Raw genomic sequence first — 14162 nt, forward strand, 5'->3', positions numbered from 1 at the left:
CTTTGCCATAGCTTTCCCCCATGACCTTGAGCTCCTTTATGTATTTTCTTTATATACTATACTGCTGCCTTTGCAAAATGACGTTGTTTTTCTAGCCCAGTAACATTATAACAATTGCTTAATGCCAGTTTGAAAACTTCATATTCATAGAGATGCAATGGTCACCTTCATTTTATAAAGAAATAAATTTCAGACAGACCCAACTAAGTAACTGGTCACAGAATCAAATGATGGGCTTCCAAATATCAGACTCAAGGTGTCTTGATAGCTGATATCTTGACCAGCATAATAAATCAAAAGTGGTGTAAATGTTTTCTTATAATATACAATCTGAATGCCATAAAGTAGATTTAACACTGTTTACTGTTTGTAAAATAGTGGACATGTGTAAAGTATTTGAAATATGAGGTATGTTATGGATTAACATACCTCATAGGGACTAACATACAGGTGCATAGAATTTAGTATTTCCTGTTCAAAGATGATCTTTGCATAGAAATACTCATTTAGTGAGCTCACCTATACTGTCCTCTAAGGTGGAGTGTTTTTACTGCTGATATTGATTGTACAGAATTTCATTATATTTACATTGTTTCTCCATGGCAGCTGGAGTTTTCTGTGTCACCAAAGGTAAACAAAGATAGATGTCAGCTCAAGTGCCGTTGATGAATTGCAATGTGATGGTAGATCACATCTTAAAAAGGAAACAAACCCCTTAAATTGTAGCCCTCATGAAGCTGGGAGAACTTTACTCATGAGTTGAGGATATCTATTAATTGCTGGTTCTTATCAGGTAAGGATTATTAGTGTAGCGTGCAATAACCAGATAACGAGTTCAATTTCCTGCAGGATTTTTTCCTTTTTATTTAATTCTGAAATGATGGCCAATCTTCCTTCTCACTGAAAACATCATGTGTTTTCTTATTAAATTTATTATCAGGTTTGTTTATTAATAAATAACAAGTTGGTCCCTCAGTTAATGAGCTGTTCCATTTTCTTTGACCAGCCACTTTACCTTGCAGAGTAACTAACACAGGATTATGTCTTCATTTTAAAGTTCTCTTCCACTGATGTCACAGTGGTATTTCTCAGCAAAGCAGACATAAGGAAGTAAGCATTAGAAGTTAAATTTCTCAACATGCTTTGGGTCCATTTCTCTTTACAGTTTCATCGGTGTAATTCTAAAAACACAGTTGTTCAATTATGTTTAAAAGTATAGAAATGAGAAAGCAACAAGTCAGCTCACACTGACTGTTCCAAAAAGGGTTATAAGACTCATGTTCCTATTCCTCAGCAGACGGTTTTCCCAGCAAATGGCCACTTTGAGTATTATTGATCTAGTAAGCTCCCAAAAATTAATGGTAATTGTGTATACAGATGGACATCATATGTCCATTCTCAGCTTATCCATGAAGCAGTCTATATATTTTGGTACCTACTTTCCTAGGGAAAATGAGATTACTATAGTAAAGGTGTAGTTGTTCCTTAATATTTTAAATTATTTATATGACATTTATATGCTGATATAATGTTTTCGTTATCTTGTGACTTTCCCAGAGGAACAACCCTGGCTTACCAAAATTGCAGAGTAAATAAATCACAAAAGAACAGGACCCTGGATAAGCTAATTGAGAGAGTGAGGAAGAAGTAAGGTTAGGAAATGACCACTGCATGCAGAATTACTGTAGCTTTTTGGTTAGGGAGTACAAAAGCATCATTGTTTGAATATCCATGATACCAGAGAAGAACAGACTGAATGCAATTTGCACAGCTATGTAGAGCTCGTTCTTTCACCATCAAAGACAAACACCTGAGCAATATATAACAGAAAGCATCCCAAGCCTGACTAAATGCAATGTACTCAATATCTATCCCATGTGCCTTTCCCAGGATATACATGTGAAACTGTTAAATGTCTATGTCAAAATTTATATACTCTGTTGTCTTTGCTGACAACTGATTGGTTGCTGGCACACAGCCTCTGTGCAGCCGGTTGTCTTTTGGTTTAATACGTAAGCTTTTAGTTGTTTCTCTTTTCTGTTTTGTTGCTTTTATGGCTTCAGTCACTTTTGCAAACTGTTCTCTGGAAGAGGGACAGGGAGGAATAGTGCCAGACTCCTATACCTGTAGTGGTACTAGATAGTCCCTTCTTTAAGAATTCTCTAAACTCTGTATTTTTTCTTCTTGGTTTTTGGCAGGATTTTGATATCAGAGATTGCTCTAATGCCAGAAAACAGTCTGCAAGAATGCTCACAGCAAAAAGCATTTTTGAAGTTTGAAAACTAGAAAATAATATGTTTTTTTCCTTTTCGTTTTATATGCAGTTCTGGATTTCAGGCTGTCTTGTGGGACAAATGAATTTGATTTATTATGGTGCAGGCTGGATCCATCTCCAGTTTGGGCAGACCTGCCAACTCCTTTGCATTGGTCAGGCAGACACGGGTGAGTCTGGGCTTGCTTGGAGCCAAAGCAAAGACACATGGTCAGGGTCAGCAGTATGCATGGTTCCTCTGCGCCTTTCTGCAAAAGGCCATGTATGTCCTTCAGCTTTGACTTCCTAAACTTCCTTGGAGTTGGAATGGATTTTGCATATTTATCATTTACATAGTTTTCCCCCTGACCAGAATGATTGGAAAAAATTTCACATTCCCACCAGTCTTTCTTAGATACATGAAAAAGACCTGAAGTCCCTCCTCCTTAATAACCCAAAATCTCATTTAGGCCACTTGGATTTCTTTTTTATGCTCAACAGCCAGAGGCATCTAAGTTGGCTTGCGATGATGAGTAATAAAATTCCTTCCACTTATCTGAAAGGCATCTATAATGTATTCCACCACATCTATAATGCATTCCACCTATAGTCTGGCTAGTAGCCACTGCATATCTATGTTTGTTTTGCTTTCCCCAAATAGTTTTTCTTCCCAAAAAGCTATTTGTTACTCCGGTTTCCAGTGAAGAATTAATCTGGTTAAATATAGCCAGCCGAAATAGGAAAATCTTTTAACTAGATGTTTAGAGGAAGAGGGTAGCAAGTTTTTCATGTTTAAAATAAAAAATGAGTACTTAGCTGTAACTAAGTTCCAATAATTAGGGTAGCCACTCGTGCTTGTAAACCGGAAATCTGGAAAGGTCATGGAAAAAACTTTTCCTTGTATGACTGCTGCAGTCTTCCACTTCTCTTGGTGATTTCAGGATCTTAATTTCTTCTCATTTCCTGCACTGACAGTGAAGAAGAGACCACAGGCATCAATGTGAAGCTCACTGACCATGATGGAAAGTACAGTGCCATTTTTCTCAGCAGACCTTGAGTGTCAGCACGGTCAGACACTCTCAGTGGGGCATTCCCAGGAGCACATTGCTAATGCAGACAAAGCTGCAACCGCAAATGTTGAGAGTATGTGATGGAGATGTGTGTCTCCCGTCTGAGTCCCCCAGGCAGTTCTCACCTCCAGTAACACTCATTTGAGAGCAAACATGGGAAAATCAAGTAAAGGCAGGGTTCTGCAGTTTATATCTTTGCAATGAGCCTTGCTGTCGTCATGCAGTAGCTCTGTGGATGGCAGTCTGCACCTTGACACCAGTGTCTCCGTGAACCATCTGGTCTCTTGCTTCTTTGTTGGTTTCAGCTCTGTTACCAGTTTCACTTGGTGTGGTCTTGCAGAGTGAACTTCTCGAATATGTGATGCAGATTTGGTTTACATTTTTGGCTATTTTGGAAGAGGGACAGAAGGCCTTTTGCTGTAAAGAAAAGGGTGAAAAGGCTCACATTTTTCTGGACTTTTGGTTTTGCAGGGATTTTGTGTGCATTTAATCTGATTTTTTTGTTATTCTCTCTAAAGTATTGCTTTGCTTATCACATCATTTATGTACATACATGTCTTCTCACTTTCTTGAGCAAGTAGAAGCCAGCATGACTGATCTTAAGATGGAGCACTATCAAGGTGCACAACAGAATCCCACTTCCCAAGGGGGAGCTGTGCCAGCTAATGTGTCACAGAAGCGCTAGGGCTCATTTGAAACAATAGGTGATTTCCAGTACAAAACATCTTCTCTGAACTGACCATATAAGTTTAGGATAGAGTATATCATTTTACTGTTAGGGTTGGGTTTTTTCCATGACTGTAGGAAAAGGAAATATTTTAACCTCTGGTCTGTCTGATGTCCTGCTGTTCTGGAGAACATTTTTTGCATTGCTAAGGCTAAGACTTTAGCCTGTAGCCATGGACATCCCTAGAGAACAAGAGTGATGTCCTGTTGAGACCTGAATTAGTTTGGAAGTAGCTTGCAGCCTTTGCTGGACCAGTCACTGGGCTGTCACTCAGCACAATGATCTGTGTGGGTCACTTCACCCTCCTCAGGTGGGCTTTGCTGCCCTTGCTCACATTTGTGCTGCTTTACCTAGACATGCTGCCTGACTGGGGTCACTGTGCCACTGCTGTATACTTGTCCCCACCTTGTTTTGGTTTGTCCTTTTGTTGTTGCTGCTATTAAACTCAGGAGGCTGAAATCCTGTGTGTACATAGGGTGGGTACGGGAGAAAGCACATAAAAGATCTCCTTGTCATCCCATCCCAAAGTAGCTATAGCTGGGAAAGAAACTGGGTGTATCTTGATGCCATGTTCATTTTAAGAACTTGTAGATGAACTTAAATACTATGTTTATGCCACTGGAGCTGGAAAGTAACTTTTGAGCTTATCATGCTGTCAGGGAACTGGCTTCTAAACAGATGTCCAAGTGCAGAAATTGACTAATCTACCAAACTGCTTGAGAGAAGCTTCCACCCTGAAGACACCCAAAAGACATTTGAACATGATTTTGAGTAACCAGCTCTGGGTGGTCCTGCTTGATCGGGAGGTTGGACAAGATGATATCCAGAGGTCCCTTCCAACCTCAACCATTGTATGATTCTGTGAAAACGTAGTTTGGTGTTAAGGTCTTAACCCAGCCCTTCAAGTGAGAGTTCTGCCATCTTCATTCCAGTCCATCCTTTTTCTTCTTCCTTGTTCATAACATGACTTAATGACATGCAACACCAATAGCAGTGGATGGTATTGTAAAATAACAGTAGCACTCTGAGACACTGTTCTTACCAATTAGCCTAGTGAAATCACTGACAAAGGTAAACTGTCTACAGGAAATGGCTTTCTCTTGTTACACCTTTGCTCATGAATGCTTGTATTTAGTGAACAATGATTATTTTGTTATGGTACATTAAGTTTTTCTTCTTTTATAGGTAACATTTGTTGCAGTAAAATACCATGGCTTTGATTCACACGCAGTCAGATTCACTTTGCAGTTTTTCTAAGTCATTAAAGCTCACCAAGTCTGGGGTTTTGTTCTGTTTCCCATGCAGTGCCTGTGGTGTTCGGTTTCCAGCAACACATGGTGTTTATATTCATGACTGGCATTACTGTTGTGATGGTGATAGGGTTTGTGTTTCCTGCATTACTTAATTTATGTTGTGGCTGGCGTGCATGGCACGCACATGTCTTGAAATAGAACACGACTGGTTTTTTGTTTTTACATTAGAAGCACTAATGATTTAATTTAACATTTTGAATAATCCTGCATTTGCAGGGAAACCTGGCTGTGTCATGTCACTCCGTTGATAACTCTGTTAGCTTCAGACATTTAAGGCTGCACTTCAAAATCATTCTCTGTAAGTGTGTGTGGTTTCAGATGTCTCATGTGGATTTCCTGCTTCCCTCTGGTCCTCAGCTCTTCCTACTCCTTACATTGTTCTTTGCTTTCTGCTGAGATTTCTTCCCTTCCTGCACTCTTGACAAGAACCTTCTCCTTTGCCATCTCAAAGAACCTGTGATGCTTCTGCCTCAGAATATATTAGCAGTGTAATCACATCACCTGAATTACAGGAGATAGTTTTAAATCACCTGCAGTGGGATGGACCTGAACAGAGACTGTGAAAGCAGCCCAAGCTGGGCAGGCTCACACTGGGGTGTTGCACTGAGGCTCCTACTGGTACCTGAGGTGCCTGCCCATGTGTATCTATCTTAACTATTCTGTGAATGCATTACAGACCAAAAAAACGGGAAGGCTGAGCTCAACATTTTGGCAATTTCCTGTTCGTGGCTCTGCATCTTAGCTGCTCCTCTCTCCATTTCACCTCACTCTGCCTTTGCAGCTATGCGAAACACTGTGCAAAAAGCATCTAGACATCCATATCATGGAGGTCTTGCAGTCCACAGTGGTGGTGGTGGTTTTGCTAAGGGCCAACCTCAGGCAGAGACTGGCATCCCAGTGGCAGCGGCAGCTAGAGCTGCTGCCCAGTATGCCCTCTGCTGCCCATCTGCCCTGGGATCTTGGAATCAGCAGGAGCCAGCGGCATAGGGATACTCCAGTCTGTGTATTCACCTTTCCTGCTCTCCTGTGTGGGGCTTGGGCAAGAGCAGGCAAGTATCAGGCAGGTCCTAAGCAGAGGGGAGGATGGCAGAGTCTGGAAGCTATTCAAGCTCCCTTTCATCTTTCTTCCCTGTCAGTGTCATGAGCCATGTAGGGCAACAGCCACAAACTTGCCTTCTACAGATACGAAATCTTGAGCCAGACCTTGCTGGAAATAGGAGCTGAAATAGAAAAGTATTCACTTCTACTGTACAACACAGTCTCTGGTACTTTTCAACCAAAATTAAACAGAAATAATAATAAAAACCTTATAAAATTAATAACTCTCCTTTTCTTGTCTGTCTTTCCCAGAAATAAATGATTTTTTTGTCTTTTTTGAGGTCATACCCTGGTTACTTCTGGACAAAAACCCAATCAGATGGCAAATCTGAAGGCAGTGACAGTGGAAAATATATCAAGAGCTCTGAAGCCATTACAACATTTTAATTACATGCTAAACTGGTTTTTCCACAAAGCAGTAGCCTTCCAGATGAAGCTATCGGGACACGGGACTGATAATAGTTGCTGATGCCCAGGCTGCAGATTGTGTGATCAACCCCTTCCAGTCAGCTTCAGCTAACAGCACTTCTAAACCACTGCCTTAGTTATCTCATGATATTTTATAGCTATAATAATTATTTTATTTGACCTTTTGTTGGCCACTGTCATTTACTGCACATTTTGGCACAAGGAAGACCTGTTACTGCTATTGTGCTCCCAACAGCAAGGAAATGCCTTGCCCTCTCAAGACTGACAGATAGTTGGCTTGAGTTGTGGCTTTCCTCACAATCATCTGTCACATCATCCTTTAATGAAATCTTTTCATTGCTAAGGGTAGTCTGACACAAAAGACAGAAGTGTGGAGTGAGGACTTAAGGGTAGCGGGGAAGCGGTATGTTTAAACCCTAAGGCTCCTAGTCTAGTCAAGATGCACTGGCGGGACCAGGAGATGCTCCTGCTACCTCACTGTATGCATGTTGTGTGTGTAAGGAGATACAGGGGGCTTCGTTTTTAAAGAAAAACTCTGACTAAACAGAAGGTGAGGATCTTGTGCTGTTCCCTGATGTCTATTGTATGAGAAATCTATTTTTTTCTAGTTGCTTCTGAGGTGTTGGGTATTTTACAGGGAGAAGGGTGAATTTAAGCATTACTGGGGCTAATAACAAAAGGAACAGAAGTGGCATAGCACAACACCATGTACACAAGTCCCCATTCCTCCCTTGTGGGTCATTAGCAGGGTTGGGAGCGGTAAGCCTTGTTGTTGGCTCTGCTGCTGGAACTGTAGTGCTAGCAGGAGTGTGTGGAGGGAACAGATTAGAAAGGAGGAGTAAAAATGTGATGTAGTGGCTTTCAGAGCTCTCTGTTGAGAGCAGAGGACAGAGGCTTCAGTCTGGGCCCCTATTTGCAAGGACTTTTTTCTCTGACATTCACGTGCTGTTCTTTCTCCAGTCTCCCGCTATGCATGTGTCTTTTCCCCTATCTGTCTTCAGTTCCCAAATCACTGCTCTGTCCTCTGCCACCTCCTACATGGTCCTTTCTGTACCCTGATGAGGTTTCCCATTCCCTGCAGCCCGTGTATCCCAGGAAATGTCTTCTGATAGCTTTTTTAATGGTGTCTCTGTTTGGCTGCAAAGCAGGTCACACAGCTGACTGAGACCTGTAATGAAGTATGTTCAGGTGCTTCAAGAGGTTCATGCATTACTTGGTTACCTAACATGGAAGAGGGGTGAGGGTATGGACCATGCAGGCAGATACCTTCATGTTAATCACAAAGTGTGCAAAAACTGAGTCATGCAAAGGACTTAACATGTAGTTAATTTTAAGTAGATTTTCATATAAAGAGGAAAAGGTATGCCAGGTGAAGCTCTTCCCCTTATTGCCAAGTGTTATGTCCATGTTCAAGAGTGAGAAGAGACTTGCAGCATCTGAGAAAATACTTGCAATTTATTCCTTTGCTTTAGATAAAACCAAACTTCTTTTTCCTTGACTCCACTCTCAAAAATTATCAAACTGGCTTTGTTGAAATTGTTTCATGCATCCCTCTTTCCTCAAACAAAATGCTCATTCTGGGAAGCATCTCATGTAGTGAATGTTGGCTTCCTAACAGGGGTGTCAATGTTAACTTCCCAGTATTGCTATTGGCTCATGTGGAATGCATTTCAGATTCCCATCATGCAACCTTTCCAAGTTTTATTCTCATAATAGACCCTTTTGTAGTGCTTATAATTGTAGTTATCTAGAAATCAGCCACAGAGCTACATGAGGAGCTGCAACCATGCAGTCCTTTGAAGTGCAAGGCAAGGATCAAGATGAAGGAGATAGATAACTGCTGAATTTCAACAAAGAGCAATGTGCTGGCCACCCATAGAAGGTTACAAGTTTAAGAAAATGTTGTAATCAATTAGTTTCAATTTGAAAAGGCATAAATCTGTGCATAGGATAGCTCCATAGGTCTTTGCTGATTATTTCATTTGCCTGGTTGAAAATATTGCTGTGATTTAACTTCTAGGAATGTGTGATCCATTCATCTAGCATGATAGCTATGGGAATGTTTATTAGGACACTATGCTAACACTAATTTTTCTGATTCAGGCATGAGGAGAAAGCTTAGGGTATCCCTGTGTAGTATTTTCAGATGTACCCATTACTATCTGGATATCAGAGCAGCAATTGCTCTTTATTCCTCCTGTCATAACACATGGCTGTGGGGAATTTGAAATTTGTCCCGTGCTAGAAGAGGAACATGCTTGCAACAGGATACATTTTGTTACTGCCACAAGAACTGGAGACATTTCCTATTTGAACATAACATATTAACATATACTTAAGTTGCTTAGCAAGCAATAGACATTTCTTAAGATTTCAGTTGATTTCAAGTGTATTTCTTTGAGAGGTTTACTTTTATTTGTAAATATGTGAAATTTTTTTGTGTATTTTCTCAAGTGTTTAAAAAATGGCAAAGTATATTTTGAATCAGACATCCCTGCATTCCTATCTTACTTTTTTCTTGCACATTTTAGCTTCAGTCTTACTTACGACGAAACATTTATTGCAATATGTTTGGTTGATGATTTATTGGAGTTGAAATGCAGAAGGAAAATATGAAAAGCATGCCAGAATTGAAATGTGTTTCAGGATTTTTGCAAAAAAAAAAAAAAAAAAAAAGAAAACTTGTAAAAATATTTTTGTTGTCTTTGCTTTCTGTCTGAAGACATTGGAGGGGATTCCAACTGAAAACAGCCTCCACAAGTCGCCTAAAATATGTTGAAGTTTTATTAAAAAAACCTAATCCAAAGTGCTTGTTATTTACACTTCTAATTTCTCTTCCTATTCAAGTTCAGCTTGATGCAATAATCAACTTCAAAGAAGAAATCAACTACTTGATAAATGTTCCAATGTGCAAGTATAGTTTATGAGTTTTATATTTATATAAACGTATATGCATATGTACATTTTATCTTAGATCTATATGGACATAGTCCGGTGCTTGTTTCACTGAATAGTTTTAAATACAGCATAATAGCTGTGTTTGATTGAAATCAATGTTTTCAATGTTCTAATTATCAGCGAGACAGAATCTTTTTTCCAGTTCTTAAAAAAAAAATCTTTGCAGTACAACATTAAAACTGATTAATTGAAATCAAAGAATCATTATTAATAATTGTGATTCAAAAAATTGTGCTTTCAAAACAGTCCATGCTGCCTTCAGAGGCTTTCCCAGTCAATCCAGGATGGATGGGAGTGATTCCATATCCCTGCTGCAATAGCAGAGGTTTGCCTCAGTTGGCAAGGGCTGCGCTCGTCGTTTGGCAGAAGGTTGGGCTATGCCTGCTTGCGGCCTTGCTGAGGGGAGCTCCTGAGCACTATAGGTGTATATTTTTATAGTGTTTCAGGGGCTAAGCCAGCTGGAAGATGTGGTACAAATGGGAGGTTTAATGTCTCTAGTTCTTTAGAAGCCAAGGAGGAAAAAAAAAGCAATGAGTGAGAAGCATGTGCATGAGTAAAGTAAGTCAGAGTAGATGTCCTTCTCCAGCGAATGAAAGCCTGATGGTAAGTCTTCCCAAGGACAGTGAGCATGTCAGGGCATGGCGAGCCAGCCCTGCTGCACCCAAGCCTTGGCCCTGGTAGCACACAGTGCCGCCGTGCCTGGCTTTGTGCATTTCTAACATTGCAGGAGCATCTGCCAGGCACATGGTACCAGGCAGGATGCTGCCAGCCATAGGGCTAGGCTGTGTGCGTGGAAGCTGAACACCAAAATGGGGTGAAAGCTGAGGTAGGAAGGTTAAGGATATTCACTAGAGAGGAGCTTTATTTTGTGGCTGTACTTTGACAGCAGGGGAAGCAGACAGAGGAGTGTGGTTTTCTGCAGCAGAGTTAAGACATGGGTCATGTTATTGAGCCGAGAGGTTGGGGAATGTGAATAAAACAAGTAAGTGTTGATTTTATAGCTGGGCTAATCTGGTCATTGTGTAGGAGTGCTTTGTTGTTTATGATGGCTGATAGCATTATCATGCCATCACCAGTTCCCAGTGCACTGTAAATATTCTGGACATGGGGCAGGGGTAGAAGGATGAAAGGATTGTGGCATTTTCTTGCCTTTTCTAATCTTTGGAGTGGATGAGGCTGTGCCCCTCAGGGCTTTGCATGTTATAGAGGCTGTATCATAAGGTGGCATTAGGGGTGCTGGTATCCTTGCTTCTTTAGGGCTGGGGCACTCCTACATGCCTCCCCATACCTGGACTTCTACCTCAGAACTTGCACAAATGTCAGCAACAAATTTTGTGATGCTTTCTTCTTTTTTTTTTCTCTCTCTTTTCCCAAGCATCCTCTTTGCAGACATAGAGGGTTTCACAAGTCTGGCCTCCCAGTGCACTGCTCAGGAGTTGGTCATGACGCTGAACGAGCTCTTTGCCAGATTTGATAAACTAGCAGCTGTAAGTTTTCTATTATAATTCTGATATTTTTTTCTTACCCTGTTGCAAGAATGACATACTGTGCTAGTTCCCTGGGTTTCTGTAAATATTCACTGCCCTAAAAGGCAAGCTATTGCAAGCATGAATATAGACTGAATACTTCTCTCTCCTTCATTATTATTATTTTGTTAATTTATTTATTTATTTTTCAGGAGAACCACTGTTTACGTATCAAGATCCTGGGTGATTGCTATTACTGTGTGTCTGGGCTGCCAGAAGCAAGAGCTGACCATGCACACTGCTGTGTTGAAATGGGAATGGATATGATAGAGGCTATCTCGTAAGTACCATATTTCCCATAGAGAATTTCAGAACAAATAGCAAGCAGATTCTCTTTCCCATTAGGTCTTCCTTACATTAGTAGCAAGGTAGCCAAACCAGGGAACTGATGCCAGCAAAAACAGGAGACCAGCTGGAACAAGAAAACAAAGTAAGTAAAGGTTTGATGGTGGAAAGACAGACATTTGAGTCCATTACAGCCACAGGGATATCAGAGCTCAATCTCCTGATGAGAAAGGCAAAGGTTGTTGTAATTACTGGAAGTCTCATTCCCAAAGGAGGATTCCAGTGAATTACAGAAATATGAAATCAGAGGATTATTAATAACTCCATTAAATTTCAGTCACTCTTCACTTATTTCCCTTTAAACCAGCTTTTTACTCACCTTACAATTCCTCTGCTAAGGTGTGTCTTGTCTGGTTTCAGTATCTTGTCTGGTTTCAGTAATCCTTCTCCATGTGTCCCTAGGCTAAAAAGGTCAGGTTGAAGACTTTCTTGTTTTAGCTAAATTAGTTATTGAATAAAACCATAAAGTTGGTCTGAGACAGACTGGGACGGATCCGTGATGCTTTTTCCTTTATTTCCACTTACTTCCTCATCTTTACTTTTTTCTTTTAAAATCTGTTCTGAATCTATGCCTGCCCCTGAGGTCAGGTTAGCAACCCTGTGTTTGTCCAGACTATACCTGTCTTTACAGAGTAGCAAATATGTGACCCCATACCTAGTTATATTGCTTGGGGAATTGTGGACAATGTTGAATATTGTTTGCATCAAACATGAGCTCTCACAGGCCAATTCTGTCAGAATTCAGGGAGGGAAGATTTATTCGGTCATCTTGAGTGTAGGCAAGTTTAAGCACAAAATTCAGTCAGTTTTGGATGGTAACTCGTTTGACCTTACTATCTACATCACCCCTGCTGCACAGAGACTCTGCTGCTTTTTCCCTTCTCTTCTATTTTTTTATTTTGTGGAAGCATCTTCCAAAGTGTCAGCGGTATCAACAGAGAAGCAGAAGATCTCCATGCAGTTCTCTCATTGCATTCAGTAAACTGATGGAGTTTCCACTTCATCATAATAAAAACTACCTATTTGCTGAGCTTGATACAGTACATCCTGTAAATGAATACACACCCAGACTTTTCAGCCTCATTTTCATAACACAGTTTGAAAACCAGTGTTTTCACCCAGGAGACTCCATTGAGCAGCATTCCCTTGCTTTGTATACAGCATACACTGCCAGGACTTCCTACCATTACTTTCCTGGTTTTAAACTCTGTTACTTTGCACCAGTCTCCTTTTGTGGTTTGTATGCAAAAAGCAAAACAAAAGGAGTTTCAAGTAATTTGTTTTCAGTAGCCCTTGGAAGGATGCTATTAAGTGGCAAGTGACAAGGTGTCTTGTCAAACACATGAAGCAGCAAATCTTAGCCACCAGCCCTACAAAAAATGTACTGTGTACATTGCCCAGAAAAGTTTCACTTTCTGCAGTAGTTGGCCTGATGAAATCTGGAGACCTTGAGGCATTGCTGTGTAATCCCCCACAAGGCTGAGTAACACCAGGATGTCTAGACTTCATTGATTAACTGCAACCCACCTTTCCCTGAAATTAACATGTAGCTGGAGTGCACTCGGTGTTTGTTTACAAATAGCTCTTCAGTAGCCTTTAAAACTTGTTTCCCATTTGATGAATGATGAATGCATTTAACAATCTTATCTCTTAATAAGTATGGAAGGTGACTCTGTTCTCACTACTCCTGTTTCCCCCCTACCTCCTCCTCCCCTAAGGATCAAGATAAGAGGTTTCACAATTAAGGTAACCAATAGCTACTGAACATTAGATTGCAGGTAACAAATAGCTACTGAACATTTGATTGTAGGCTTCACCAACACTGGGTCCTGCCCATAGGCTGATTTCATCTGTGCACAATAACAGCAGGGAGTGTTACCCTGGATCAGAAAGATAGAATTATATTCACTGTACTGCTGGTATAAATGAACTAAAGAAAAAAAAAAAAAAAAGAAGAAAAAAAAGGAAGGTAACAAGGGATATTTCATTTGTCTGTAAAGGATAACCAAACTCATGCGTTCGTCTAACGGAAGTCTCCTTTTCATCAGTGACTCTGCTAGGAGAAGTTCCCTGGTCTTGTGTCAGTAACTTGCCAGTGGCTTGGCAGAGGGTGCAGTAGGGTTTATAGCACTCATGCAGTATGTTTTTCCTTCTTTCTCAGTGTTATACCCGCACTGAAGCTGCTGTTGCCCATGCAAGGCTTACGGCTGCAGCTGCATTTTCATTACCCCAGTTCTTATTACTTTCCCAAGTGTTGTGGTTGGAGCTCTTTCACTTTGTAAGCCTGTGGCACCTTACCCATATGCAGCTTCCCTTACCTCATACAGAATCTACTGCTTGTAAATAAAAATGATGAATGTCATTTCAGGGAGCAGGTAATAAAATTTAAGGTAGGGATTGTAAGGGAAAAAGAACTGTTAAGAGAGCAAGAGCTGTTTCAGCAGG

The 14162-nt window shown here is 40.6% G+C and overlaps 1 protein-coding gene across 1 annotated transcript in view; it reads left to right on the plus strand.

Annotated features, from left to right (window-relative positions):
- Nucleotides 1-14162, plus strand: part of LOC104413857 (adenylate cyclase type 5-like) — a gene marked incomplete at its 5' end in the record, with an annotated part of 214124 nt that overhangs the window by 145127 nt on the left and 54835 nt on the right. Inside the window, 2 exon segments of the mRNA XM_010024968.1 lie at nt 11222-11333; nt 11525-11652. Of these exon segments, the coding sequence (XP_010023270.1) occupies nt 11222-11333; nt 11525-11652 (240 nt within the window).

This window comes from Nestor notabilis, unplaced genomic scaffold, assembly GCF_000696875.1.
Source record: "Nestor notabilis isolate BGI_N333 unplaced genomic scaffold, ASM69687v1 scaffold15392, whole genome shotgun sequence".
Taxonomy (NCBI): Eukaryota; Metazoa; Chordata; class Aves; order Psittaciformes; family Psittacidae; genus Nestor; species Nestor notabilis.